General features: G+C 40.5%; 4 protein-coding genes and 1 long non-coding RNA gene across 6 annotated transcripts; 1 reads left to right on the top strand and 4 right to left on the bottom strand.

Moving 5' to 3' along the window:
• Positions 1-130: 130 nt before the first annotated feature.
• On the top strand, positions 131-3,430 carry ognb (osteoglycin, paralog b). The gene is made up of 7 exons (XM_062391769.1): positions 131-225; positions 1,438-1,627; positions 1,716-1,791; positions 2,068-2,232; positions 2,321-2,523; positions 2,630-2,722; positions 2,821-3,430. Exons 2-7 carry the CDS (start codon positions 1,529-1,531, stop codon positions 2,986-2,988), a joined length of 804 nt encoding a protein of 267 aa, XP_062247753.1. The 5' UTR covers positions 131-225; positions 1,438-1,528; the 3' UTR covers positions 2,989-3,430.
• On the bottom strand, positions 3,095-6,025 carry LOC133956598 (ubiquinol-cytochrome c reductase complex assembly factor 5). Its single transcript, XM_062391771.1, has 2 exons — positions 5,676-6,025; positions 3,095-3,719 (listed from the first exon to the last, which is right to left on the bottom strand). The coding sequence occupies exons 1-2, from the start codon at positions 5,827-5,829 to the stop codon at positions 3,628-3,630; spliced, it is 246 nt and encodes an 81-aa protein (XP_062247755.1). The 5' UTR covers positions 5,830-6,025; the 3' UTR covers positions 3,095-3,627.
• A 725-nt stretch (positions 6,026-6,750) lies between these two features.
• Positions 6,751-10,879, bottom strand: kctd6b (potassium channel tetramerization domain containing 6b). Its single transcript, XM_062391770.1, has 3 exons — positions 10,744-10,879; positions 8,724-8,825; positions 6,751-8,183 (listed from the first exon to the last, which is right to left on the bottom strand). The coding sequence occupies exons 2-3, from the start codon at positions 8,748-8,750 to the stop codon at positions 7,497-7,499; spliced, it is 714 nt and encodes a 237-aa protein (XP_062247754.1). The 5' UTR covers positions 8,751-8,825; positions 10,744-10,879; the 3' UTR covers positions 6,751-7,496.
• A 112-nt stretch (positions 10,880-10,991) lies between these two features.
• On the bottom strand, positions 10,992-16,954 carry abhd6b (abhydrolase domain containing 6, acylglycerol lipase b). Of its 2 annotated transcripts, XM_062391768.1 has the most exons (10): positions 16,806-16,954; positions 15,830-15,915; positions 15,430-15,556; positions 14,865-15,021; positions 14,210-14,323; positions 13,968-14,100; positions 12,864-13,021; positions 12,662-12,716; positions 12,467-12,567; positions 10,992-11,364 (listed from the first exon to the last, which is right to left on the bottom strand). In XM_062391768.1, exons 3-10 carry the CDS (start codon positions 15,552-15,554, stop codon positions 11,185-11,187), a joined length of 1,023 nt encoding a protein of 340 aa, XP_062247752.1. In that variant the 5' UTR covers positions 15,555-15,556; positions 15,830-15,915; positions 16,806-16,954; the 3' UTR covers positions 10,992-11,184. The 2 variants fall into 2 exon arrangements, with proteins under 2 accessions (XP_062247752.1, XP_062247751.1); XM_062391767.1 differs by lacking the exon at positions 15,830-15,915.
• A 1,691-nt stretch (positions 16,955-18,645) lies between these two features.
• On the bottom strand, positions 18,646-21,803 carry LOC133956351 (uncharacterized). Its single transcript, XR_009921136.1, has 4 exons — positions 21,668-21,803; positions 21,443-21,510; positions 19,923-20,055; positions 18,646-19,072 (listed from the first exon to the last, which is right to left on the bottom strand). It is a non-coding gene; the product is annotated as an uncharacterized LOC133956351 (long non-coding RNA).
• Positions 21,804-24,815: the final 3,012 nt, after the last annotated feature.

Here is a 24,815-nt window from a genome sequence, read left to right as displayed (position 1 = left end):
GCCCATTTTAACATGAGATTAAGATTAAAATAAGATTAAGATGCATTTATTAGTCCCAAACACAAGCACAGACATGCAGAAGCACACTCATGCAGGTAGGGAAATTTAACCCTCTGCTTTTAACCCATCTGGTGCAGGACACACAGAGCAGTGAGCGACCATGTACAGCGCCCGGGGAGCAGATGTTGGGGGAGTAAGGTGCCTTGCTCAGGGGCACCAGACAGGGTAGGGAGAATCTTCTTGAATTTTTGGACAGATCAATCCAGGTTCGTCTTTTTGTTGTTTCTCCGTGGAGTCGAACCAGAGACGAACCAGAGACCTGCTCTGCCCATAGTCCAAGTTTCTGCCATGTGGTCAGAAGTATTGTTAGTGCATCTCTATCTTGAGGAGGTGGAAAGCGATTGCACTTTTGAACAAAGAAATCAGGGCCTGAAGTCAACAGCGCCGTATTTTACTGTTATTTTAAGGTTACGTTATCAAGACAGCAACATGAGCCTAACTGCTTATTACACACACTTGCATGCTTTCACTTTGCACACAAGCAGATCCATTTCATCTGCAGGAAAGTTCTATCTTTAGCTGGTAAATCCACCATTATGATAACAAGCTGCCATCTGGTTGTAAAGGGGATGGGAGATTGGCCATCTGATTGGTTCATTGTTATGCAAAAGTCTGCCATAATCTCAGTGAGTGACCTTAACTGACCTTTCCCTGCATGCAGTTTAGCTTTAATAGTCTGCTTTAAAGCCAGGTGAGACGTGTGGGCACCACCCATATAATGTTAACTCAAGCCTGAAATAGGAAAAAGTAACTTTGCATTTTTGGTAGTTTAACTAACAAAACTATGTTAGATGATCCTTTTGTTTAAGAGAACATCTGTCGAGCTGCTTGAAGTGTAAAATAACCATCTAATTTCAGAAATGAAAAATATTCTTCATATATATTTAGAAATTACATGGTGGAAAAATTAATATACAAGCTGAATGAAAAGATTCCAGCAGCCTTTAAATGTCGGTTCCTTCTTGGGAAAGTGAGCGATCTCCTGAAAGGACAGAGCGTATTGAACTAATAAGTTGTTATGTGACATGAAGTTTTAAGTTGAAAAGCAGACAAATTCTAAATAGTTGGTCTCCAGTTCAGTGCTTGCTTTGGCAATTCATTTTATACCAGTAACTTGAACCTGCGCCCTCTGTATTTCCAGTAAAACATTCTTTTGTCACTGACGCTAACATTTGAAAACAGCTTTCTTTAAGTTTACTTGGTGATTTCCCTCTACAAATATTTTAATAATAACTCTGTGCTCCATGCGATTTACTGTGTTTGCTGCGAAAGAAAAAAAATTAAAGCATTATTTTCTTAGGTGTCATTACAAACACTGAGAGGGAGACAAACGCAGCATGTATTGAGTTAAAGTCTGTTTCCTTTTCTCACTGGCAGCTGAATAAAAGCTGGATGGAAACTTCTCCTGCTCACATGTAACTCAGAACTCAGTCTAGCAGACAGCGCTCTCTTCTCCCTCCAAGACACCATGATGCAATTAAGGACTTTAATTTTCACATCTGTTATGATCCCATGGATACTGTCCGCTGCAGCACAACATGAATACATGGAAGCGAGAAAACCTGAGGTAAAAAACTAAAATTCTTGCATATAGAAATGCATAAGTGTCGTGAGTTGAGAGAAGCGGTTATGAGGACGAATTCTTCTTTTTGCAGCGAGAAATGATGAAGTATCCTGACTATGCCTTCCCTCAGGACTCAGACACTGACCCAGCAGGTCCAAAAGCTGATGGTAGGTTTTATTTCAACTGATTAATAAGTTTTCAACAACAGTTTCAAAGCAGCTTATGCAACACTAACTGAGACATTCTCCAACATTTGTGTGGATGTTGCTATTATGTAATAATGGGGCCGATCAAGTGTCCTTTGCTCAACTGAATGTGGAGCGTTTTCAGCTGCCCAGTCACATGGCTGGGACCAATTAGTCAACTTATTCAAAGAACAAATAGAAAGAAATCGTGAAAAATAAAGACAATGTGATTTGAAATAAGAAATGTGATCTTTTCAGAGTTACCGACGTGTCTACTGTGCGTTTGCCTGACTGGATCTGTTTACTGTGAGGATGTGTCTCCTGAAATGTCATCTGTCCCAGCACTGCCCAAGGAAACAACATATCTCTACGCACGCTTCAACAAAATCACAAAACTTCGCAATCGAGACTTTGCAGACATGGGTGGATAAAATTGTTATAATATTCTACAGATTTTTGGACTGTGAATATCATCTTGCAAGCTCTCTGTCCTTTTGTTTGTCTGTTTCAGCCACATTAAAAGTAATTGATCTAACTGGGAATCTCATCGCTGACATAGAAGATGGAGCTTTTTCCAAACTTCTCAATCTTGAGGAGCTCACTCTCACAGACAATAAACTCACCAAACTTCCAATACTTCCCAACAAGCTAGTGTCATTTAATGCCAACTTCAACAAGCTTAAAACCCAGGGTGTAAAGGCAACAGCTTTTAAAGTGAGTGAGCGATTTAAATCATCTCTTGCTAAAGTAAGACATTTTGCACTTTGGATTATTGTTAAAATGGCCTGATCTAAGACTCTGGATCTGTTTGTTGTTGCAGAAACTCACCAGATTGACATATCTTTACCTTGGAAACAATGAACTGACGGCAGTGCCCCAACTTCCAGAGTCTCTTCATGTCGTGCACCTGCACGTAAGTCCATCCGCAATTCAGTGAAATAACAGCAAATTCTAATTCTTATGGGAGTCAGTGGAGCCATAACTTTGTGTCCTTGGGTTGATCTCCTGCAGAACAACAAGATCTCAACAATGACAGATGAAACATTCTGCAAAGGTAACACCAGTCACTACATCCGCCGCAACTTGGACCAGGTGAGACTGGACGGGAACCCACTGAAGCTGTCGCAGCACCCCAACAGCTTCATCTGTCTGCAGCACCTCCCTGTTGGATGGAACTGAAATGAACAAAGCATGATTTCTTTTAAAATTTAGAGGGGGTGAGGGAGGTTGATCTATATAAACTGATGCAGACAGACGCTTAGTAAGAATACCACGAACAAAATACTGTTCTTAAGTTACATTTTATTTACTCAAATTTACAATACAGCTCAAGATGATGCAACTTTTTTGTAGAATACGACAGAAATGACGAAAGTATTGAACAGAAGGGAAGACAGAGCTTGTGTTTGTGTTTCTTATCAGTGTTTTCTTCCAGTGTAAGACACATGCAAAATCATTCCAAGATGGCAATAAACACATTATTAGCTTTCCATTCTGTTACAATTTGGCTGAGACTTTGCTGACTTGGCAGGTGTTAAGCAACATTTTTTACAGATTCACTGACAAACCAATACTGAGATCTGGTTGTGGTTGTTATGAATAAATGAGACGTTTTTTGTGATTATGTTGTTGTTTTTTTCAGCTTTTATGTGTTGCTGTTTCTTAAACCAAAGATATAAACAATAAAAGCTGCATGTTGGAAGAGATCATCAGCGTCTTTCTGACAGCTTCTAACTGTGATACGGTTGTTGTAATAAACCAGAGTCCAAGTATATTTCCTTTAACAACAAGTTTAGTCCACTTCAATCCGACTGATGTTCACTTGGTTGCAGGTTCATCGACAACAATCAGTCCATCTGCTACCTTCTGCTGGTACCCCCGTTCGGATTGTTTTCTTCGGTAGACATCGTCTGGCAAGAGAAAAATACATTTAAGAGGCCGAGTTGAAGATTTCTGTATTGTAGATCTAAAAAGGCTATATTGGAATACACTGAATGGCTGATGTGTGACATCCGTGCCTTAATCATAATAACCGCAGTTTGACATATCAAACTAATAAACGTGTTGAATAGCAACTAAGCACATTTACTCAATTACATTTTACAGTTTCGGCATGCTGGTACTTGAGAATTTCCATTTTATGCTACTTTAAACCCCTACTACATTTCGGAGAGAAATACTCTCTGATAATTGTACGTTCTCCTCTGACAGTTTCAGTTACTATTTACTTTTAAGATTAAAATTGCTAGTTTTTAATTTCATATATCAACGAATAGTGATTTTGCCAGTTGTTTTAATCCATTTGCTCAAGCTATCCAATATCCCATCAAAAAGCAAAGAGTTAAGAAAGGACTGAAAATTCAAAACAGTATTTGTACTCGAGTAAAGAATCCAACTATTTTTTCCATCACTCAAAAATACAGATGTTAATAATAAAATGAAAAGTGGTTCTGTTCTTTTGGTTTTGTTCAGGTGCCCTGAATGAGCCAAAACAGACCCATTTTTCCCACCGCAGCTGTTCTGGCTTCTAACAATAGATAAAAGAACGTAATTAAAACACTATGACAGTAATAATGACTGTATTTCGTTTAGATCAGCCAGTTCCAGGTTGCTTTTATCTCTGTCAAGGCGTATTCCAAAAGCCCTGAGCCATCATCAGTTAAATTTGTTCAACATATGACAATTCAAACTGCCATGTAACAAACTTCAGTACCAAATTCCATTTAAAGTGTTTTTTTTTCTGTTCCATTTGTGCGTTCTCCTGCTGTCACATGTCTGCTTTCGGCAGAGGAAAACATCTCTCTGTATCCCTACATGACCTAAAATAGGAGAAAATGTGCAGGCTTGTTTTTCTTCTCATTTTATAATAGAAGAGAACTGTGAGCACTCTCAGTTCTGCAGAAATGGCAGGTTTGAGCACATCTGGAAAAATGCAATATGGGTTTGGTCAGTGAGAGAAGAAAAAAACAAGGGTTCTTTTTCCTTTTCAGTCTTTTGAGTCACTCTGGTTAACTGCAGACATATGTCAACAAAGTGATAAAGAGGACATAAAAGGTTAATTTACTCAATAACTGCTCTTTAATACTACATTTGAGTTACATATTGTTGAGCATACTTTTTGATACCGATATATGGTCTAATTCTCACTGACCTGTTCGACATAAAAGAGTTAATGCACATTGACCTGGTTAATACTCTTCAAGACTGTCTAATACCACAAAGATTTACAACAATGAAATAATATAAATCTGTTTCACAGTCATAAAACCAAAAAAATCTAGAGCAGGCTAGTAAATATATTAAGTATACAACATATATCTACAAACAAGGCTGGACTTCCAACTAACCTGTTAGAATCTAGTCTTGTGTTGTCCTAATATTGTTTTAATAAAACTCCTCCAATTTGTCAAGTTTTGTTTAAAATAAGTAATTTGCGTAGTTATAATAATAATGAATACACAGGCAAAAGGGGTTACCAATTAATTTAATGGTTTATATGAATCTATTATAATAATTTAACATGAACTGGGGAGGGGTTAGGGGCCCAAAGCCAGGTGTTAGGCCCCGTGGCAGCCACGGAGGTCAATCCGTCCATGGTGACATCTTCACTGTAGAACATGGCGAGATTAGCTTAAATGTGAAGTGAAGATGAGCAGGTTGGCAGACATGTAACATTTGACCCGACATGGCGGGGCTGGACGTGTAAGATGCTGATCAGGTGACAACTTGACACGTTCTGGTGAACTCATGTGTTTGTATTCCACAGACACAGGTAAACACAGAGGCTAACATGCTAACAACACGCTAGCCGGATACCTGGATAAAGGGATTTCAACACTGAAAAATTCGGCTCATGCTTCACTCACAGAACGTTTCTCTTCCGATCCGCACGTTGATCATGATCCACTCCATGACTCCTCCGATGCAGAAGAAGACGGGGAGGAACCTGTACGTCCCGAGGCGACGTTTACCCGGAACCAGGCTGAGGAAGTACTTGAGTGTTTGACTCTTACGAAGCATCCTGGCCTAGGGACATGCTACACGTGGGGAAACAGATCAAACCCGTTGATCAAACATGTGAGTTAGTGAGAGTACAGGACAGCGTGGACCCTCTGTTTGTCCTTCACATGTGTTATGAGAGACGGACGTGACGGGGCGCACTCGCCGAGGCATCCGGCGTAAAGCGGATGAGCGGAGTGAGCTGGAGTGTGGAGCAGAACCTATGAGCAGAAGTGTTGGCAGCGCGGAATTCGAAGGTTAAACGAACGCACCACTCCCAATGCTGCGTTCAGGCCGCATCGTTTAAACCACGAATGAAGGCGAGTGTGTGGGGGAAGGAGGGGGGTGGTGTTTAGATGCAGATCATGATCTCAAGACTACATGTTTGATGTTACACGATAATACAATATATATATTCATATTTACTCTACTGCCATGGGATATGTGTAATATATGGGTGTATTCAGTTGTATGCCTGCATCAAGTAAATGCAGCGTATTCATAGTACAGTTATACTTTTCCCAAAATGTTCTGCATTATTCCATGTATTTCAACCTAATTAACACAATAATGAATGATTGGAAAACTCACCTCTTTTCTACTGCCTTCTCTTCTTAAATTCAATAAATAATTTATAAAGTAGGTCACTGGGTGGAAATCAAATATTGCCCTAGGGATGCACTGGCATACAAAACACACACACAAAGTCAGAGTTATAATAAGTGCCTCCACAAAGACATTATTCTCACCCAATTAAATATTCAACCACCAATTACAAAGATTTTCTTTAGTCCAGCATGTTTTTGAAGACATTAACTGCCACCTTTGACTCGAACGTCGCCCAACAGGTGCCACAGGTCATATAAGACCAAAGCTCTTGTGCTAAATTCTACAGAAACACAGTGAAATGTTCAACCACAAGACAAAAATGTAATAACTGACAAATATACAAATGGTTTTATTTTCAAAAGATGACCAAACATATAGTGTTGACTTGAACTCTAAAGTGTAACAACAGACATTGTACTGCAAAGCACACACAACAAATACAAGACACACATGCAACAACTGCTGGGGTCTTCAGAAACACTACCGTACTCCAGATAATAAAGAGCTAAGGGACTAATATCTATTGTCAACCGTCCAGAAAGACACTGGGCTAAAGATAATTATACTTTATTATTATCAAGTTAAAAAAGTAAACACGTGACAGGACTTAACTTATGACTGACAGATTTAAAATCTTTTCTTTTGGACTTAATCTTCTCCGAGATCGGGGTATAAATTTACATTCATGGCTACATGATCACAATTACTTTATTACACAGACGCAGGTTTTGTAGTCACTTTAAAATAAAAAATTACCCCTAGAAAATAAAACAATGTAGCCACATTTTTTTTGGCATGATTGGGGTATAATGCATAGTATCTAAATTAATACAATTATGATCGCATTGCTTTATAAAATTGTTTCGTAACCTCAAGAAATGTATGTTGCAAGGAATTTCATACATGTCTCAGTAACACATTATTTCACAGATTGGCTGTTTCTTATTCTCACTGTCTGGAGTTTGAAGAGTGTGCACTGTAGAACTAAATAGTTTAAAATTATTATTAGTCATACTGAAACTTGTTTTGTCTATGATTTATGCAGAATAAAAAAAGACAAGTGCTTTATGTGCTTTAAGTCAGTCTTCAACTTTTTGAGCTGGTCTACAGAAAGTCCAGTGATGCTCCACTGTGTTCTCGTTTGCACGCTCGCTCATGTGATGCACACGCGTGTTCCTGATGGTGAAGCCTTGTTTCATAATGTAGTCCATGAGGAGAACCCGTAATGACACCTCTTGATGATAGTCACATGGTCCGAAAGTGAACGACACCTGACAGTCTCGGGTGTCCATCATGTGTTTGTTCCACTTGGTGAAGTTGTTGACAATGCCTTCTAGCAAGGCATGAACCTTCGTAGTAATCGTTAACTGCGTGATGATAACAGCCACAGGGTTCGAGTATTTTGACAGTTTCCGAGTGCTGGAGAGCTCTACAACCTGCTCGAAGATGTCGGGAGGGTAGAGCGGCTTGGGATCGCTAAGGCACTGAATCAAGGGTTCGATCTGGTAGAAGTCCGCCTCCTTCCTCAAGAGGTCTGTCTCTGCGAAATCCACCGGGAGGGTGAGCTCGGACGTCCGCAGGAAGTTCAGGATGTATCGGAAAAGTGTTCCATCCCGATCAATAAAATAGTTCCCGTTGGAATCGCGAGTGGTGGGGAAATCTCCCCTGAACATGGCGCCCAGCATGGAGTCTGGATAGCGCTGCAGGGTGGATAGACTGGTGGTGTAGAGGCAGCCTCCCACATTCAGAGTAACAGGAGAAGTCATCTGGGACAGAAAGGAGCAGAGGACAAGTTGAGGATCATGTCTTTGTTTAACTAGATCGACATTTGCACGCAATTTGATTCATTGTTATAACTAAATGTAAAAGTCGCTGTTAATATCATAGGAGTCAAGTTTTACCTTTCAGTTCAAAATGAACGTTTAATGTGTGATGAGCTTTTCCACAGTTTGTGAGGAAATGGTCAGGAAAATTTGCCGCAGTTTCAAAGAATGTAAAATATATACTTTTATAAATGTATTGGTGTGGGTAATGAAGGATAAGCCCATTGATCAGGATATCCTATATTGTCCCTTTATTTCTTCCTTCATTCCTAATGAACACCTCATCCTTGAATTTCTGTTTCAGTGGGTTGTACTTGGTTAGTTCTGGATCAGCCATGTCTTTTTTCCAAAATAAATAGGTTAAAGCCAAAAAAAAGTTAAAGCCAATTCAAACTAAATCTAAGCATTTATTGCGGCATCGTTGTTTTGGACTGCTCTAGTTTGGGCTAGTTTAACATTACTTCCCTTCTACCAATCTCTTACCCTATGGCCCCAGTCTCCATTATCCATTTGTAGAACAATACCCACTTGGTCAGAGCCAAAATAGACAGGGAACGGATATGGTTTGGGTAACTTCAATTTTTCCTGTGGGAAAAACAAAATCACATTAACATGAGCTGTAACAAAGTTATTCAGTTAGTGAGGGACACGGTCACATCTCATGTTCTGCAGTGCCGATAAGAGCATGCAGCAGCTCTCTGTGTGTGTGTTTGTACAGCTATCTTTGTGAGGACCAGTTTGAGTTTACCACCAACGGAGGGCATTTTGGTCAGTCCTCACTTTGTGACCCCCATTTAAGGGACTGTTTGGGGTTTAAGACTTTTAGAGTTAGGTTATGGGTTGGGGTTAGGCATTTCATTTGGATGGTGAGGGTTAGGGTAAGGGGCTAGGCCCTGATGAATTCCCTAGCCGCTAGGGAATGCATCATGCTATGAGTGTTCTGACTCAAGGCTGAATTATAGCCCTGCGACTGCAACCGCGGAAGGCCACGCAGCTGCATCGACGGACTCGTTTTGGTTTATGCTTCACTCACGTGTTGCGCGTGTTGCAACGCAGTTCACCGCCAGAACACTAGGCGGAGTAACGAGTAACGACAAAGAAGAGACGTCTTCTTCTTCGTCGAATGTTTATTTACATCGCCACTCCGGCTCCTCATAGCCTTTTTCTGGCGGACAAATCGGCCAGTCAGTGACGGGTTATACAAGTGGTCATACTTTCGGATCTCTTCTGCCAAGTGCTCATCTATTTGGTCCATATTCGTTCTTCTAAATTTTCCGTGATTTCCGCGTATTGTGGGGCATGAATACGGAAACTAGACTCCGGACGGGATGTAGTAATAAGACCAATCACAAGCCTTGCGGGCTGCGTGAGGCTCGCGTCGTTTTGTCGCATAGTTAGAAAAATTGGCGGACGCACGCAAGCCTGCAGAGGGCATGAAAATGGCGTGTTGCGTGTCTTGAGTGCATGCGTGCGTCCGTGCAACACAAATATAATTCGGCCTTAAGATAGCTGTAGAAACGTGTGTGTGGAACTATAATTGTTGTTCGTTCTGTGAAACAACTTTATTTGCCATGTATGAGTACACACACTAGTTTCTATACAGGAATTTGACATACAAACAAACTACTAGAAACTAGCAAGATAAGCGTGACCACTATGTGCAATAGAGTTCGAGCATGCACAACAGCACCACGAAACTAAATGTGCATGGGTGGACAACGTTTAACTACTCATTACGACCTGAGGACGGCAGTGCAGTGGTGCTGATGCTCACACAAATATGGGTCGATAACCTAGAGGTTACTTATACGAGGGCAGTCGATCCCTATTGAGCAGAGTGCAAAGTTGCTGGTTCAAGTATTGATCCTTATGTACATGATGCTTGTATAGACACAAGGTACGTGGATCTTATGCCAGGTGTGCATTTATATAATGGACAGTATATACAGACCTGTTGGTTTTATTTTGTAGGAAAGGTGTACGTGTAAAACAGAATGATGCAACAGACTCAAATGATCCATTATCTCTGTTCCGGTCAACTTTCGATTCCTTGGGTGAAAATGAAAACTTTGGCTTTTGAACGTGACAGAGTTTACTGATCGAGACTGAAATCATAAACTCTGCAGAGGAAGTGAAAGCGAACTCACATGTTTCCACTGAAGGCAGCTAATTTGTGTGTGACAGCTAACGGTGATCAGCATCCGGGGTCGGTGTATTTCTATTTATTTAGTGAACAAACGAGCTGTTACAACAAAAGCAACCAAATGCATTTGATGCATGTGTTCAGCATGTGTGCACTGAGGTTAGCAGCTTTTCACACAACGTTAGCACCACACTCCAAATGCTTATCCTACGCCTGCTAGCTCGATGGCTACTTACTCTGCTAGCTAGCATGCTAAAGTGGCTAACGTTAGCTGCTGCTGCTCCTCCGGAGGTTAACGCCGGGGTGTTCATTAGACAAACTGGAAGAGAAGCAGCCGTTAAACTGAAGACCGAGCCTCACCTGGCTTCTCCTGGGGAACACTCGACTTCTCCTTCCCCGGCAGCAGCGAGCCTCGGTGCGTGTAACGCTGTGGTTCAGGGGAGGGATGTTCACCGGTGGTCGCACCGGGCAGATGTGCTCGACTCCGGGCTGCAGCAAGAGTGCGCACACCAGGAGGAGGGGGATGAAGAGGAGAAAGAGGAGGAGGAGGTCCGGCTGCAGCCCCCCCCCCCCCGCATGAACACATCCATTCACACACTGCTACATGCATGAGCTCTTTATTGTCATTGTCAGGTTTTCATCACACACAAAAAACGATTTATTTCAGCATCTGAGAAACTGTGGAGCTGGATAACTGCTTAAGTGTGTTTGTTATCAAAGTGTCCAGGGATGTGTGTGCATGCACGTCACGTATGAGGAGCACACGGTGCGGCAGGAGGTGAATGATTTAAAGTCTTTAGTTCAGGTGGATTTCTTCGCGCCCCCCCTGGCCCCCTGCTGCAGGATGATGAACTCCAGGAGGAGCTTGGCGGTCCGACACGGCCTCTCCATCACCACCGAGTGGCCACAGTTCTCCAGCAGGTCCACCCTGCACCCAGGCAACACGTCGGCGATGACCGCAGCCCCAGAGACATCCACCACCTGGAGAGATGCAGGGTTAGTGCCCAACATTATATCAGGATACAAATGTAATACCATTCAGCAGTAATTCTCACTGTCAATATAACACATTTATTTTAAGTTGAAGGACTGATTTCTGCTCCTGAGAAAAAGTTGAGGTTTTCAACTCTATCAGTATTTCTGGACATTGTTATATGTTTTATTGCCCGGCCCTAATAACTATCATACTTGTGCACTGAAAGCATGAGACTTCTCTTGTGCGACATTAACTGAGCAGATAGAGAATCCTGAGCCACCGCCCTCAGGTTACAAGTTGATACACATCCATGTGATTCTTGAGATTAGTTCAGAATCTAAAGCATGTAGTAGGCAATCACCTCTCTATTTGTATAAGCTTAGCTGAGTCACTTTATCAGTGGAACAGCATCAAGGGTGTAGTAGGAAGGGAAGAAGTAGTTCTCAGTACCCAGGAAGAAAAAAAAAACTGAATTTGCCTCATTGGTTTTTGTTATAGAAATCATCATCCACAAATCTAAGTGAGGATTTATCTTGAAATTACTATTAAACAGTACATTGGACAGTAAAATCTGACAAACATTACGTCAAGTCAGTTTTAGAATGTAGCTGGGCCAAACCTTTGTTTTCAGTTGCGTTTGGATTGTGCTTTCAAATTGTGTTATGCTCCTTCTATGTTGAAGCAGGCATGTGTAACAGTGGTTTGACACAAATGTAGCTCAGTTGTTCAAAGGATAGGGTGAAAGATCAGTATAATCTTATTAGGCTGTGTTTTTACATGAAGTGCTGTAAGCCTCTCTCAGAACATGGGTCAGATGACTTCTGTCTCGTGGCCTGGAAGTAATGGAGACCTCAAAGCTGTGAGGTTCTTCAGAGTAAAAACTTGAGAAAAGAGGCTGAAATAAACAGATTGCAGATTTTGCAGACTTTCTAAAAAATGTCCCTAAAACTTCATCAGTGATGAGGTGGAACCTGAACCACTGATCGATGTCTTACCGTGCTGATTCAATATATCTACAGGTACTGATGTATGAAAAGGTCAAGCCAACATGGAGACTACACATGTACACAGCCCACATGTATCTCCTGCACCACTTGACATAATTACCTGGTCTTTCTTCCCCCATATCACTTGTAAAGGTGCAGCGATCAGATGCAGGTTATCGTGTAAGGCGTATCTCGACTCCTCACCAACAATCACCATAAATACTAATGACAAAAAAGAAGAAAAAAATGACCGGGAAGTTGGATGGATGCTTAAACATTGGACATCTTAAAGTGTCTCATGGCAAAGTGAACTAACCATCCTGGTAAAATGTGTTGTGCGGCTGCCGAACGTCTACCAACCCTTGAAGAATCTAAACAATGAAAACAAATTTAAACAACCACATGATGCAGTCACATTTAAAAAGTAAGGGTGTATATTACTTTTTGCTGATCCTAAACACTGTTTGATTATCAAATATGATGAATGTGCTTCTGCCAGCTACAAGTCTGGACCTGACCTGCTGAGGGATTTTAAAGCGAACATGGGAGCAGAGTCTGAACATGTCCTCCATCTCTTCGGGTGTAGTTGGGATCAGCGGGATATTTAATGTGTAATTGCTGTGCTCCAGGTCCTGCAGGTGATTGTCAAACTTGGTCTCACAGGGATGTCTGATACCTGCAGGAAAACAAGAACAGTTTTTAGAAAGATGAAACAAAATGTTAAGCTCACAAAGAAAAGTGAAATAAATTTGAAGTAAGTGTACTAGTATATATGGTGTGAGTTACTGCTGCAATGAAATACAGCTATGCATGTATACTCAAAGCTAACTTACAAGGCCTGTCTTTAGATGAGCCAGCAATACAATAAAAGGTACAATAAAATAAAATGAACTCCATTTATGATGACATGACTAATCCCTCTTTCAACACTGTTTCAGAGTTTGAAATGACCTCAGCACTTAACAAGTCTATGTGCGCCAAACACCCCAAAGAGGCCAACAACCCTGAGAGGAAACACCTGGTCAATAAACACAACCTTAAAGCAATTTAAAATGATCAAATTTAATTAAATGACCAAAACCCTTTAAAACACATTATACACTCAGTTAGCAGTTTATTAGGTACAGGTAGCTAAAACTGCTAATGAATCCTCCTCTCATATGATTTATGTTTTTTGTGGTATTGTCGTTGTTTTGCATTAAACAAAGAGATGCTCCTTCAGCTGCCATTATACTGTAGCCTGGGGGGGGGGGGAGTTCTCTGACAACATGGTTAACCCTAACCCTCAACTTTTTATAAATATACATTTTGGGACTCCAAGCCCAATCCGAGATAAACCATTAAACATCTCACACACACACACACACACACACACACACACACACACACACACACACACACACACACACACACACACACACACACACACACACACACACACACACACACACACACACACACACACACACACACACACACACACACACACACACACACACACACACACACACACACACACACACACACTTAAAACCTTGGGGCTTGTCATACAGTGAACATGCAGTCCTTACACACTTACATACACTTTCTACACACAACCAAACCCACACACTGTGACTTACCGTCTGGGCAAATGAGAGTCATGCTACAGATTTCTGAGGGGTAGCAAGCTGCGTAAACTCCAGCTACGTTTCCCCCCATGGATGTCCCCACCAGATGGAAAGGTTTTCTGCTCAAGCGAATAGTTTCCACAAACTGAAAAGAATGAGGGACAGAAAAACATTTACAGTGAAATGATTTAGTGACCTGATGAATACATATATACATATACACAGTATTAGATTCAGTAGTTTTATCAATGTACCTGATGGATCCTTCTGACCTGTCCCTGGATCGAGTAATCCTCTGTGTTGGTGCGTGATGTTCCCTCATGGCCAGGCATGTCCACACACACAAGATGCAGATGTTTCGGTAGATACTAGAGCAGTAGAAGAAACCATGTGATAAATACTCTAATAATTTAAATCTCATTAGCAACGGAATACGTATTCCTGAAATTTAAACCTGTAATGTACTTATCCTTTTATCCACCTGGAGAGCAATGGCATATCATCAGGTTTTAGTTTAATATGATTGGGATCCTGTTCATTGCCATGTGGTGAACGTTGAGTGAAATATTCACTTCCTTTTAGCTCGGTTTTTGGTCCCCGCCAACTCCTTAGCTGCTAAATGTTCTAGTGCATTATAGTCTCTGACTGTGTCAGTCTGCCTGCTCTGGTCAAAAACAGCTCTATAGCAGTGAGAGTGAATATAAATGGACCAGACAGCTAAATAATGAGCTAAGACTCTGAAGAGCTGAGGGGAGCATCACATTTCAGTACGGTCAGGGTTTATTGCTAGGTGCATCTTTCACATAGTTTCCACCTCCTCAAAAGAACTATAATAATGATGCACAGGGTAAATCAGCTGACTAGTAGCGTCATTAATCCATAGCTGCAAATGTTGAGTATTTCCCTGACCTTGACCAGAGTGAGCCACGTGTCTTTGTGAGCAGAGAAGCCATGCAGCATCAAAATGGAAGGTCTCATCCCAGGCTTCCCTCTGCAAGAGAAACAGAAGCGATACCCGCCACAGTCGGCGTAGCGAACCTGCAGGCCAAGCGTCCTCCTCCAGTACCTGCGGAGGAGCAGAGACACATCTGAGCAGACACGCAGAGGCACAACTCCACTGCAAGTCAAATCTGGGCCAAATGATGACGGGTTCGGATGTAATTTTTTTGGTTGCAGTTATACGTTTCATGTGAGGCCAATTCATGATTTCTTGGCTCTTAATAATACAAATGACCTGACTTGATATTTAGATTCTCACACCATACGCTCAAAAAGGTCACAATAACCTTTTCAAATGACAGGCTCACATTTTTACTAGTCAGTCTTCATGCAATGAAATCATTTCCCGGTAAACAAATGTAACCCATTCTCAGGAGAACTATCGTTTCTTGCATTTCTTTCGTGCTCTGGACAAATATCACCGGTAGTAACAAACATACAGGGGAGGACGGGACAACACAATAATTTACATTACCAGTAATAGACTTTGATGAGAGCCGAGGGCCAGAGAAGGAAGGAGGCGATGAAGGCCAGAATGGGAATCGCCAGTGTTGCCCCAGCTATGACAAACAGGTTCGCCACATCTAGATCAGCTGCCATGGCTGCCTCACATAGAAAGAGCATGAGCACATGCAACACACAGCATGAAGAGGAAATGTCAGGGGAGGAGAAAAGTCAGCAGCCAACATCCAGACAATGTTTGGTTGAGAATTAAAAGAATAACTTACAGATTATAGACAGACAGGAGACATTTTTTGAAAATGCGTATACGCAGTACATTAAATCATTTTACAAATATAACAGAGATGCATATTTGTGCACATTTTATATAACTTATTTATTTTATCCACAACATGCCGTACAAATTTACTTACCTGATTATTTTGTCCTCCTCCTCTGTGGTTCAACTGGGATTCGGATTAGATCAACAGCCGGCAGATACATTTGATCGCAGGTATCACTGAAGTACAGATAGTGTTATTAGTCCATTTATCTTTCAGAAATTTAAAATAAAACTGACCCTTGGGAGTGCAGTTAGTCCCGACACATTATGTTTGCTCTGGATAAACCCATTGATTTTTACTCATCATCAGGGAGAACTGGGCCACTAGAGAACTCGATCAATCCTTTAAAGTGAACGTACAGCCCAGGCTCTGCTTCTGGTCGGGCGCTATGCGGTCAAACCTGTCAGGAATCATCTTTACATTTGATAAATCCCAGGAGATGTAGTATATAAATAAATTCTTTGAACTTAACCCTAACCCCATCAAAACAAGAGAGTAGAATATCTTGTGCAAATATATTATTAGGCCTAATAATTAATCAACTATTTGGATAAATAACCATGAGATTAGGTGGTAATGAGTTGCAGTCCTAGTCTATAGCAGCACAATGACAAAAGTTTTTACATTAGTTTGTCTTTATGAACTTGGAGTTTTTGATCTTGGTAAACGTTGCTTCCAACTCTTTGTGACAAAGGCAGTGTTGGTTTCTGAATAGTTCTGTATATGTTTGATGTGTAAAGAGGAGCTCATATTTAGGGAAATCTGTATTTCAGACAAGAATATTATTAGTGAGTATGACTATAATGACGATAATGCTGTAATGTTGAGGTACCACTGAAAGATTCTCAAAAGACCTGCCGGTTTTTCAAATCTTACACCCTTAAAATAAAGAATCGGCCTGCTCTATAAATACAGCTCTGTATAAGTAGATGAAAGAGCTCGGTTTAACATTGAGTCTCACTGAACTCTTTCTCACCGCCATGTATCACCCTCTGACTTTAAGATCCCTGTCTCACTCTCTCCTCCACATCTGTTCTCAAAGTCAAGCTTGAGGTCCAAAACTTACCACTGGGTGTCATGATGGAGGCAGGCTGTGAGTGAGTGTCCCAGGTTTGTTGCAGTCAGCAGTGAGGATCAGAGGGCTTCTGGCAGAGACCCCTGGTTGCCATGACATGTGCAGGCATTGAGATGTCATCCAAGCCTTCTCAGTTGATGATGGAGGTTTGAAGCAGGTGTTGCCAATTGACACATTAAGGAGGTTTCCTTGACTGAGGGGAAGTAACCTTGCTGATGCACTGGTGGAGCCTCACATGAACAGACTGCCCTCCAGAGGTGATATTAACTCAGCTGATCCTTTGGATGTTGTTGTGTTATGTAATATCCAAATGACTGGTAATGTACAAACCAGTTTTTTTCGCAAGTGGAGACCAATTCATTTGATACATGAAGATATATACTACTGGAAACCTGTAGCGCAACTATGAACAGAAAAACAAGTGAAATAATAATTAATCATTCGGTATACAGCTGTTTAAAAAAAAGCCTAACTTAATATTTTGATATGCGAACAAAAAATAGAAAGACAGAGTTAAGTCTTTTCAACATTTGAGCTACATATTTCTATTTAATGAAATAGAGGTCTGCTGAAAGCATTGTAAGCTTCTCCTCATGTTGTGATGTAGGAAATTCGCTGAACTCTTCTCAGTATGATAGTGTACGACTTGAGCATTAGTCAGAATGTATATTAGAGCTATATGAAGCTCAGGATTACACAGTATGCAAATTCCTTCTAATGCAGTGCACGGCTGCCATTCTGCTGCATCTCTGGTCCACTACCAATGACCTACATACACACTAGAGCAGAACAAATGGACACGACAACCCTGCAGAGAGCCTCGCCTTTTCATGGGAACGATTCTCATCCTAGTATAGGGGCAGCCCTCGGTCGGCCTGCAGGCCACACGCACAGTCAATCCCCTGGGTTGTCTGATCGAGAATCCCAAGACACTTTGGTCTTTGTCATGATGGTGGGTACGATGACTCAGCAAAGACAGCAAAGCAGAAGTGATCGAGCCAATAAAGCAACACACAAATGTGGATCAGGTGGTGACTGCTCATCCCTACAGACACAGCAATTTCTTTTAAAGCTATGACCGTGAGGATATTGCACAATTGTAAATTCTGTAACATCTCATCCTGTTGGGAAATAAAGTGCATCCTCCTCCAGAGCTTTAGTATCAGTGTGGTGGTCGGCCCGCTTATAGGGTGGAACTGCTCTCACTGTTTAACCCTGTAATCTTCCTGTAGAGTTACAAGCCACCACAGCAGTCACATTAAATTAGAGGGTCAAACTGTGCTTGTGTGATACTATGTGTCACAACTCCACTCACTTACAGAGATACTCCATTAATTTACTGTAGCACTTATATAGAGTTGAGGTCTCACAAGAGACAGATTTCTAAAACAGGACAGTCGAAATTGAAGCAGCAGAGGAAAAGATATCGTCCCCATTAGTCCCTTATATCCTACAATCCTCATCACAATACTTAGTTGCACAATTCATTAAATGTCTGAAGCATTATGCTGACAAATGGTGCAGAAACACATAAATGTTCTAAGTAAAGGAACTATCAACATGTATTTAAAATATATTTATAATATTTCTACAATTTGTAAAAAGCATAAGGTAGCTCTTGAACTGACTCCATGAAGGAAGATAATATTAATTACTTGCTTCTCCAGTCCTCTCATAATGGTTAAATATATACCTATCAGACTATCTCAGAATAAAACAAATTCTAAATTAACATACATTATGCACCAAAAACCATCCAATTAAATATTCTTATGTACAGTAACCAAGGCAGTCATCATGCACTCAATTAGGGGCTGCGTTATTGTGATCATATTTAATATTCTGACAATTACAGAGATGTGTTACATTTAGGTAGGTTCAGACTCAGAAAAATATCATCATGTATAATCAGAATAAATTAATTGTGTAGAGTCTCTTAACATTCATTAAAGGATCAAACAGTGTTGCGTAGGAGCCCTCCTAATTAATAGTGCAGATATGATGAGGGGCAAGTTTTTCAGTTTTGCTGCAGACAAGCTTTGATGTGGCAGTGATGCATGCCACGGTGCTCTCCAACACACAGCCAGAGACGGAATTCGAGACGGATTTCGACCACCGGAGGGCCTCGTGGGGGGTGGGCTGGCTGGATTCACTTGTGTGTGTGCTCCAGCGAGTTGCCCTCAGGTTCTGAAGAGTGCAGCAGCAGTCACTCCCGTTACAACCACAGCGACCGCCAGCACCCAGGTCATCCACGCTCTCTGAAACAAGCGGTGAGACAGAAATGGAAACATGAGCCTCACCACATGAAACCGCACATCCGAGGACAGCAAAAGCTTTGACAGAGGGAGCTTGCAATTGAGATCAATGCAGTGCACAGAGGATGTGAGTTATAAACGGCTCTTTCAGATAAAGATACGCCCATTCAAGAGAGAAACAGTTGTTAAGCGTTAAGGCATCCAGACAAGACAAACAGATGTCAGATGTTGGAACTGTATGATCAGAGAGGTTAGATATCTGAGACATTCATTTCCCCAGAGGAGGGCATTCTGGGAAACGGGGAAAACCTGATTAATTCATGCAATGAGCTAAAAGACACTGATGAGAATGAAAGATGTAGGCCGACTCGACAGGAGTGTACCTTACTACCACAATGCACCGAAGCACCATTACAGCAAAGCCAGGAAAAGGCTGATGACTATGGCTTATGCAGGCATCAATAAGGATGTCTAAAGAAGGGAAGGGATATTATAGTAATCAACTGAAATGGGACATACTTTAGTTGGGCGTTGTAGCTTTATTAATAAACCCTGAGTCAGTAGTCTGTGTCTGTGGTGTTTATATAAATCTCGCTGTCTAAAAGCAGTCATCGACAGTGAATGAGTAGAAGGGAGAAGGTGTAAACCTGAAGACATTTTAACAAATAGAAAATATGTTCAGTTTACTGTGGTTGCTAAATTAGACACAATGCTCCCAAAACCAATACAACTGGAGATGTTCACATATTTCTACGATTTGTAAAACTCTTCATACGTTTAAAAGTAATGTGTTTTTTTGTTATGCGAAAAAGAAGGTCTTCTCCTTTCTGCTGAGTGCTAGATAGTCACTCACCTTTGATCTTTTCTCCTGAAGCTTCTTCATGTTGGCTTTGCATGACTTAAGTTTCTGTAAGCGTCTAAGTCTCCTGATCGGTATTCTCATAGTTTTCCGTCAGGTCCGACAGCTTAGTTTTAGTCCCATCGAGCTGTACAAAGAAAAACACCAAAAGTTGAACTAATTATAGTCGTAGTAGAGTTTTAGTAAAACCAAAAACTAAACAAGTTTAACTAACTACAAAACAACAGCCAATCACTTTGTTTTATTCTAGCAATATAACCACCAGAAGATCTCTGGTCTGGGTAACTACATCAGTGAGAAACTGTGTTTGTATTTATCCGTTGTTTCTAATAGGAAATCAGCCCTAACTGGCCCAAAATACCCAGTGACACAAAATTAGAAACACTTTTAGGCATATGAAAGACAACTGAATTACAAAATGTCAGTATTAAATGCTACTACAGAGATCTCCTGTCTTTCTTGTAGTCATGCGAGCGTAGAGGAAAATAACCTAAAGCCTGAAATGTCTACCATTTGGAACTTAACATTGAAAGTACTGAGACAATGAAACCGGTGTAAGCTCAACTAAAATATTCATTAATGTATACAGGTAAATAAATTACTAGAGCAACATTGAGGCTCTGCAGTAAAATAGTAGCCAGTGGCCTAGATGGACTTTAAGAAGAAGGTTTTAAAGGGTCCAAAATGCTTTGGATTTCACATGGGGCTGTTTCATACCACGTAAAGGCTTTTGAGCAAAGGTATGATATGGTATAATGTGTTCTGGCTGAGCCGATTCAGCAGTTATTCAACACCTATCGAAAAGACAAAAGGAGAAAAGTTACAGTTTGAAGTGTCAGTTTTAAATCGATTTACTGGAGAATAAATATATTCATTTAATCTTTGGGCAAACGTCAAAGAAAAAACATAAAATTTCTTTATCAGCCTGTTCATATTTCACTATGGTGAATCAGAAACTCAAATTGTAAAAAAAAAGTACACAATTTAACTTCATTGTATGGCTCCCTGTCAATAGAGTCCAACTTCATTTCCTCTCAAAGGAGAAACTGACACCCCTTAACTGAGAGTGCGTGTGGGAAGTTTCATTAATACTTTAACACCTTGTCAACATTGGTAGCTTTCTTTGTAAAAAAGCCTGGTCAGCAGAAGCTGCAGTCCTCTGGCAGTGTATAAGCCACAATGCTACTGTGTGCTCAGGATTGTTTTGACCTAACTCACAGATCTATACACAATCATGTGCTTGCATGTTCAAATGGAATAAAGTAAGACTCAAGGCCTGAAACATCTCTTGGGGCTGCATTTATGTGCTGAAAGTGCAGGTGAAGTGTGAGTCATTCTGTCTCCAGTAAGTGGCACGATTGAAACATGATAGTGAAAGGCATCCAGGCACGGACAGCGGCAACAGTGAGGGTCAGGTTCGAGGCGGACATAATCTCCAGCCTAACCAGTGTGATTCTTGGACGTTATTATGAGATGCTCACTCAGGTGGATGTCTTTATATTTTGAGAGCATACCTCTCTCTACAGAGCCATGTAGCCATGGATCTCTCTAGGGCTTTGAGGCTGTTGCTCAGTTCAGCATTCTGAGCACGGGAACAGAGAAACAAAACAACAGAGTTCAATAGGTGGAGGATGACAAACAGCAAAGTGTTTGATATACTGTATAGCAAAGGAGCAGAGTTAAGCAAATGATACACAAATGTGGAGGGTGCAGCTGAATTGGTTATGCTGCTAACTGACCTGGCAAGTTCCTTCTCCAACTGCTGCTGGTTGGTCTTGTCTTTCAGGCTAGACTTGGAGAGTTCCTCCTTCTCAGCCCAGAAGGAAGCACATTTTTTCTGTTGCTCATTACACCTTCCCTGAGCGTCCGCATGTTCACCGGCTGTGAAAAAAAGAAGGGGTTTTATTTAATGGTGCATTCTTTGAGCAGATGCTCTTTTGTTAATTTTAACTTGTATATATCATTTGAGCTGTATATTGTAAAGCAGCCAAGAGCAGTTCATCAAAGTTTAAAACATGTCACTTCCTGTAGCCAGCAGATTAAGATTAAGATTAAGATGCATTTATTAGTCCCAAACACATGCACAGACATGCAAAGGCACACTCATGCAGGTAGGGAAATGTAATCTCTGCTTTTAACCCATCTGGTGCAGGACACACGAACCAGAGACCTTCTCTGCCCATAGTCCAAGTTTCTGCCACTAGACCACCGCCTCTCTGGTGGCCCTGTAATGATGAGTCAATATTGATATGGTTCTAAAGAGGGCAGGCATGTGAATGTGTGAATGAGTTTTGAAGCTGAATGAACAATGCACAGAAGAGTTTTAATAAATCCCTTTTTTGGCGAATCATCAAAAAAAGTCACACCACGCCACGGTCACACCGTTTGATGAAATCATATATACTGAGGTAGTTTATATCTCCATCTTGTTAAGATGACATTCACAGAAGTTGACCTTTTACTTTTTATATCTTTTATCATTATATATTTATTTTATATATTGTTTTTTTTTTCTTATGTGTGTAGTATTTATTGTTTTTATGTTTTTATGTCCATTGTATGCAACAACAACCAGAGCAAATTCCAGGTAGGTGTAAACCTACTTGGCAATAAATACATTCTGATTCTGAGTTATTTGTCATACATTCCTTAAAACCATTTAAATATCTTTAAGGGGCAGCTGTTGTTACGAGAATGTATTTTGAGGGAGACTGAACCATGAACACTGAAGTTAAAGAAACTTTTGTGTTTAACGGTGAATTTATGAACTTTGACACCATGCCACTAATATGGCGTTTGACGAATAGTCACAGTAATCTTATGCCATTATCAATGTCTTGAGACAATTTTGACACAGTTTGACATCACTGACGGGTTGCAGTCAGTGATGAGGAGGAATTCTTCCAAGTGTAAGAGTCTCCAAAAACAGGACATTTCCTGTTGCCACCAGGGGGCGATTTTAATTCATAATTTCTGAGTAGATGTCTTCAGGCCGAGACTCTTGTCTTACATGTTTAGTTTGGAGTCGATTGCACCATGTATGTCTGAGATACAGAACATCGTGTTTTAATCAAACTTTTACGCCATGCCGCGATCAGACTGGGATGAAAACTTGAAATTCAAGGTAGTTTATATCTGCATTTTGTTGTGATGACACTTATGTCCATTAGAAGTTGATATGATGAAAACCCTGGGACAAGTACATCAAAGACATTTTTGGGATGACTTCCAAAATGGCCACTAAATCCAACATGGCGGGCTTCCTGTTGCGTTTTTTCTCATTGCACCGTTATACTTTTTTTTTTGTCTAGTCATGATACACCTGGGCTACGATTTTTATGAAGATCGGTGAAAGCTCACTGAGGGGCTTTTCCTTAGATGGCGCTGTTTAGCCATTTTGCCACGCCCATTTCAAATTACTCCAGAATACAATTACTTTTTGGGGTTTTGAATTTCCTGCAAACTTTGGTAAGAATTTGAGCATGTCTAGGCCCTGAAAAAGCCCAAAAGGGCAATACAAATCCTTCGAATACAATACACTCACGCTATTGAAACAGATTTCACAGTCTCATGCCTTTTCTTATGCTAGCTTGTTTCGCTCTACTCTAATGTTAAGTTGATGATTTGAGTGCACAAATACAAATCATTGTGATGCATGTTCTGGTGAAACAGCCGATGACTTCTATGGTTGAACAACTATCTCACGAAATATCCAATTCCTCAACAATGCGATTTTTTATTTGGGACAAAAAAAATAAACAAAAAAACTCATGCTAAAGTAGTTACCTCAGGACATAAAGTGTAAAATGTAACATTCAGGAACATATTGATACGAGTCTGGATTTGTCTGTGTGGCCACCATAGACTTCTTAAGTATGAGACTTTAACCTTAGTTGGGCAAGTTAGTAATGGAGCAAAAGTTTAAGATCTTATGTTGCAAATCATTGACATTTTGAGGCAATAACAAACCCTTTACTCTTTTTTTACCCTGAAAAATACCATCTTTGTAAAGCCCCACAACAAAGGTTATTGTAATATTTACAACAACAGCAGCAGTTAAGGTTACTACGATTATTTACAGGTCTTCTCCTAAATGTGCAAACCTATTAAATATCGGTGGGTTTAAATCTACATGAAGACAAATGCAATATAATGTAACATGCTATAGATCCTCCCTTCACGAAGGTTATAATGAACCTGTTTTATGTTTTAGCAGAATTTGTTTTACTTTATGATCATTTTGGTGTATCCAACCTTCACGAAAACTAGGATTAATTGCAGAAATTGTACACATATATTTGAAGAAAGGCTTATTTTAATATCTTGTTTGCTCAAAAGGTTTGGCTTCTTCGAAAGGGCTCAACACACACAATTCATATTTAAAACAAATAAAAACCAGATGGTACAGACAGTTTAGAAGGACTGTTAAATAACACATACATTTGTTTGTTGTGGATGGTCATTATGAATGGAATGAATGGTTTTATTATTCCAGACCCAAATTCAGATAACACCTTGAGTAAACCAGACTTACTTGACTTCTATCTTGTAAGTTCAACCAGAAACTAATGTTAGATCGCTTAAGTTAGCTTAAGTTAAGTGTTTTTATAGAATTTGGTTGTTTATGGCAAACTGACATTGGTCGTTACATGAAATCACATTAGATGCATTTAATGGCGAGTTTCAGAGTTAGGTGTGATTTAACTGTTAGAAAAAAGCTTCCGTGTGCTGTAATCACCAAACAACTTTGAAATGAGTTTGTGCTAGCGTTAATTGGCTATCAGGGCTAACTAATCGTGAATCGGAGGTGTAATTGTCATGTTAGCTAAAGTTAGCTTATAAGAAAAGTTTTCTTTTATTGGGTTTGATTATTTATAGCAAACTGAA

Source organism: Platichthys flesus, chromosome 7 (assembly GCF_949316205.1).
Source record: "Platichthys flesus chromosome 7, fPlaFle2.1, whole genome shotgun sequence".
Lineage (NCBI taxonomy): Eukaryota > Metazoa > Chordata > Actinopteri > Pleuronectiformes > Pleuronectidae > Platichthys > Platichthys flesus.
The sequence above is the reverse complement of the archived record's forward strand: the minus strand, read 5'-3'. Positions and strand labels throughout refer to the sequence as shown.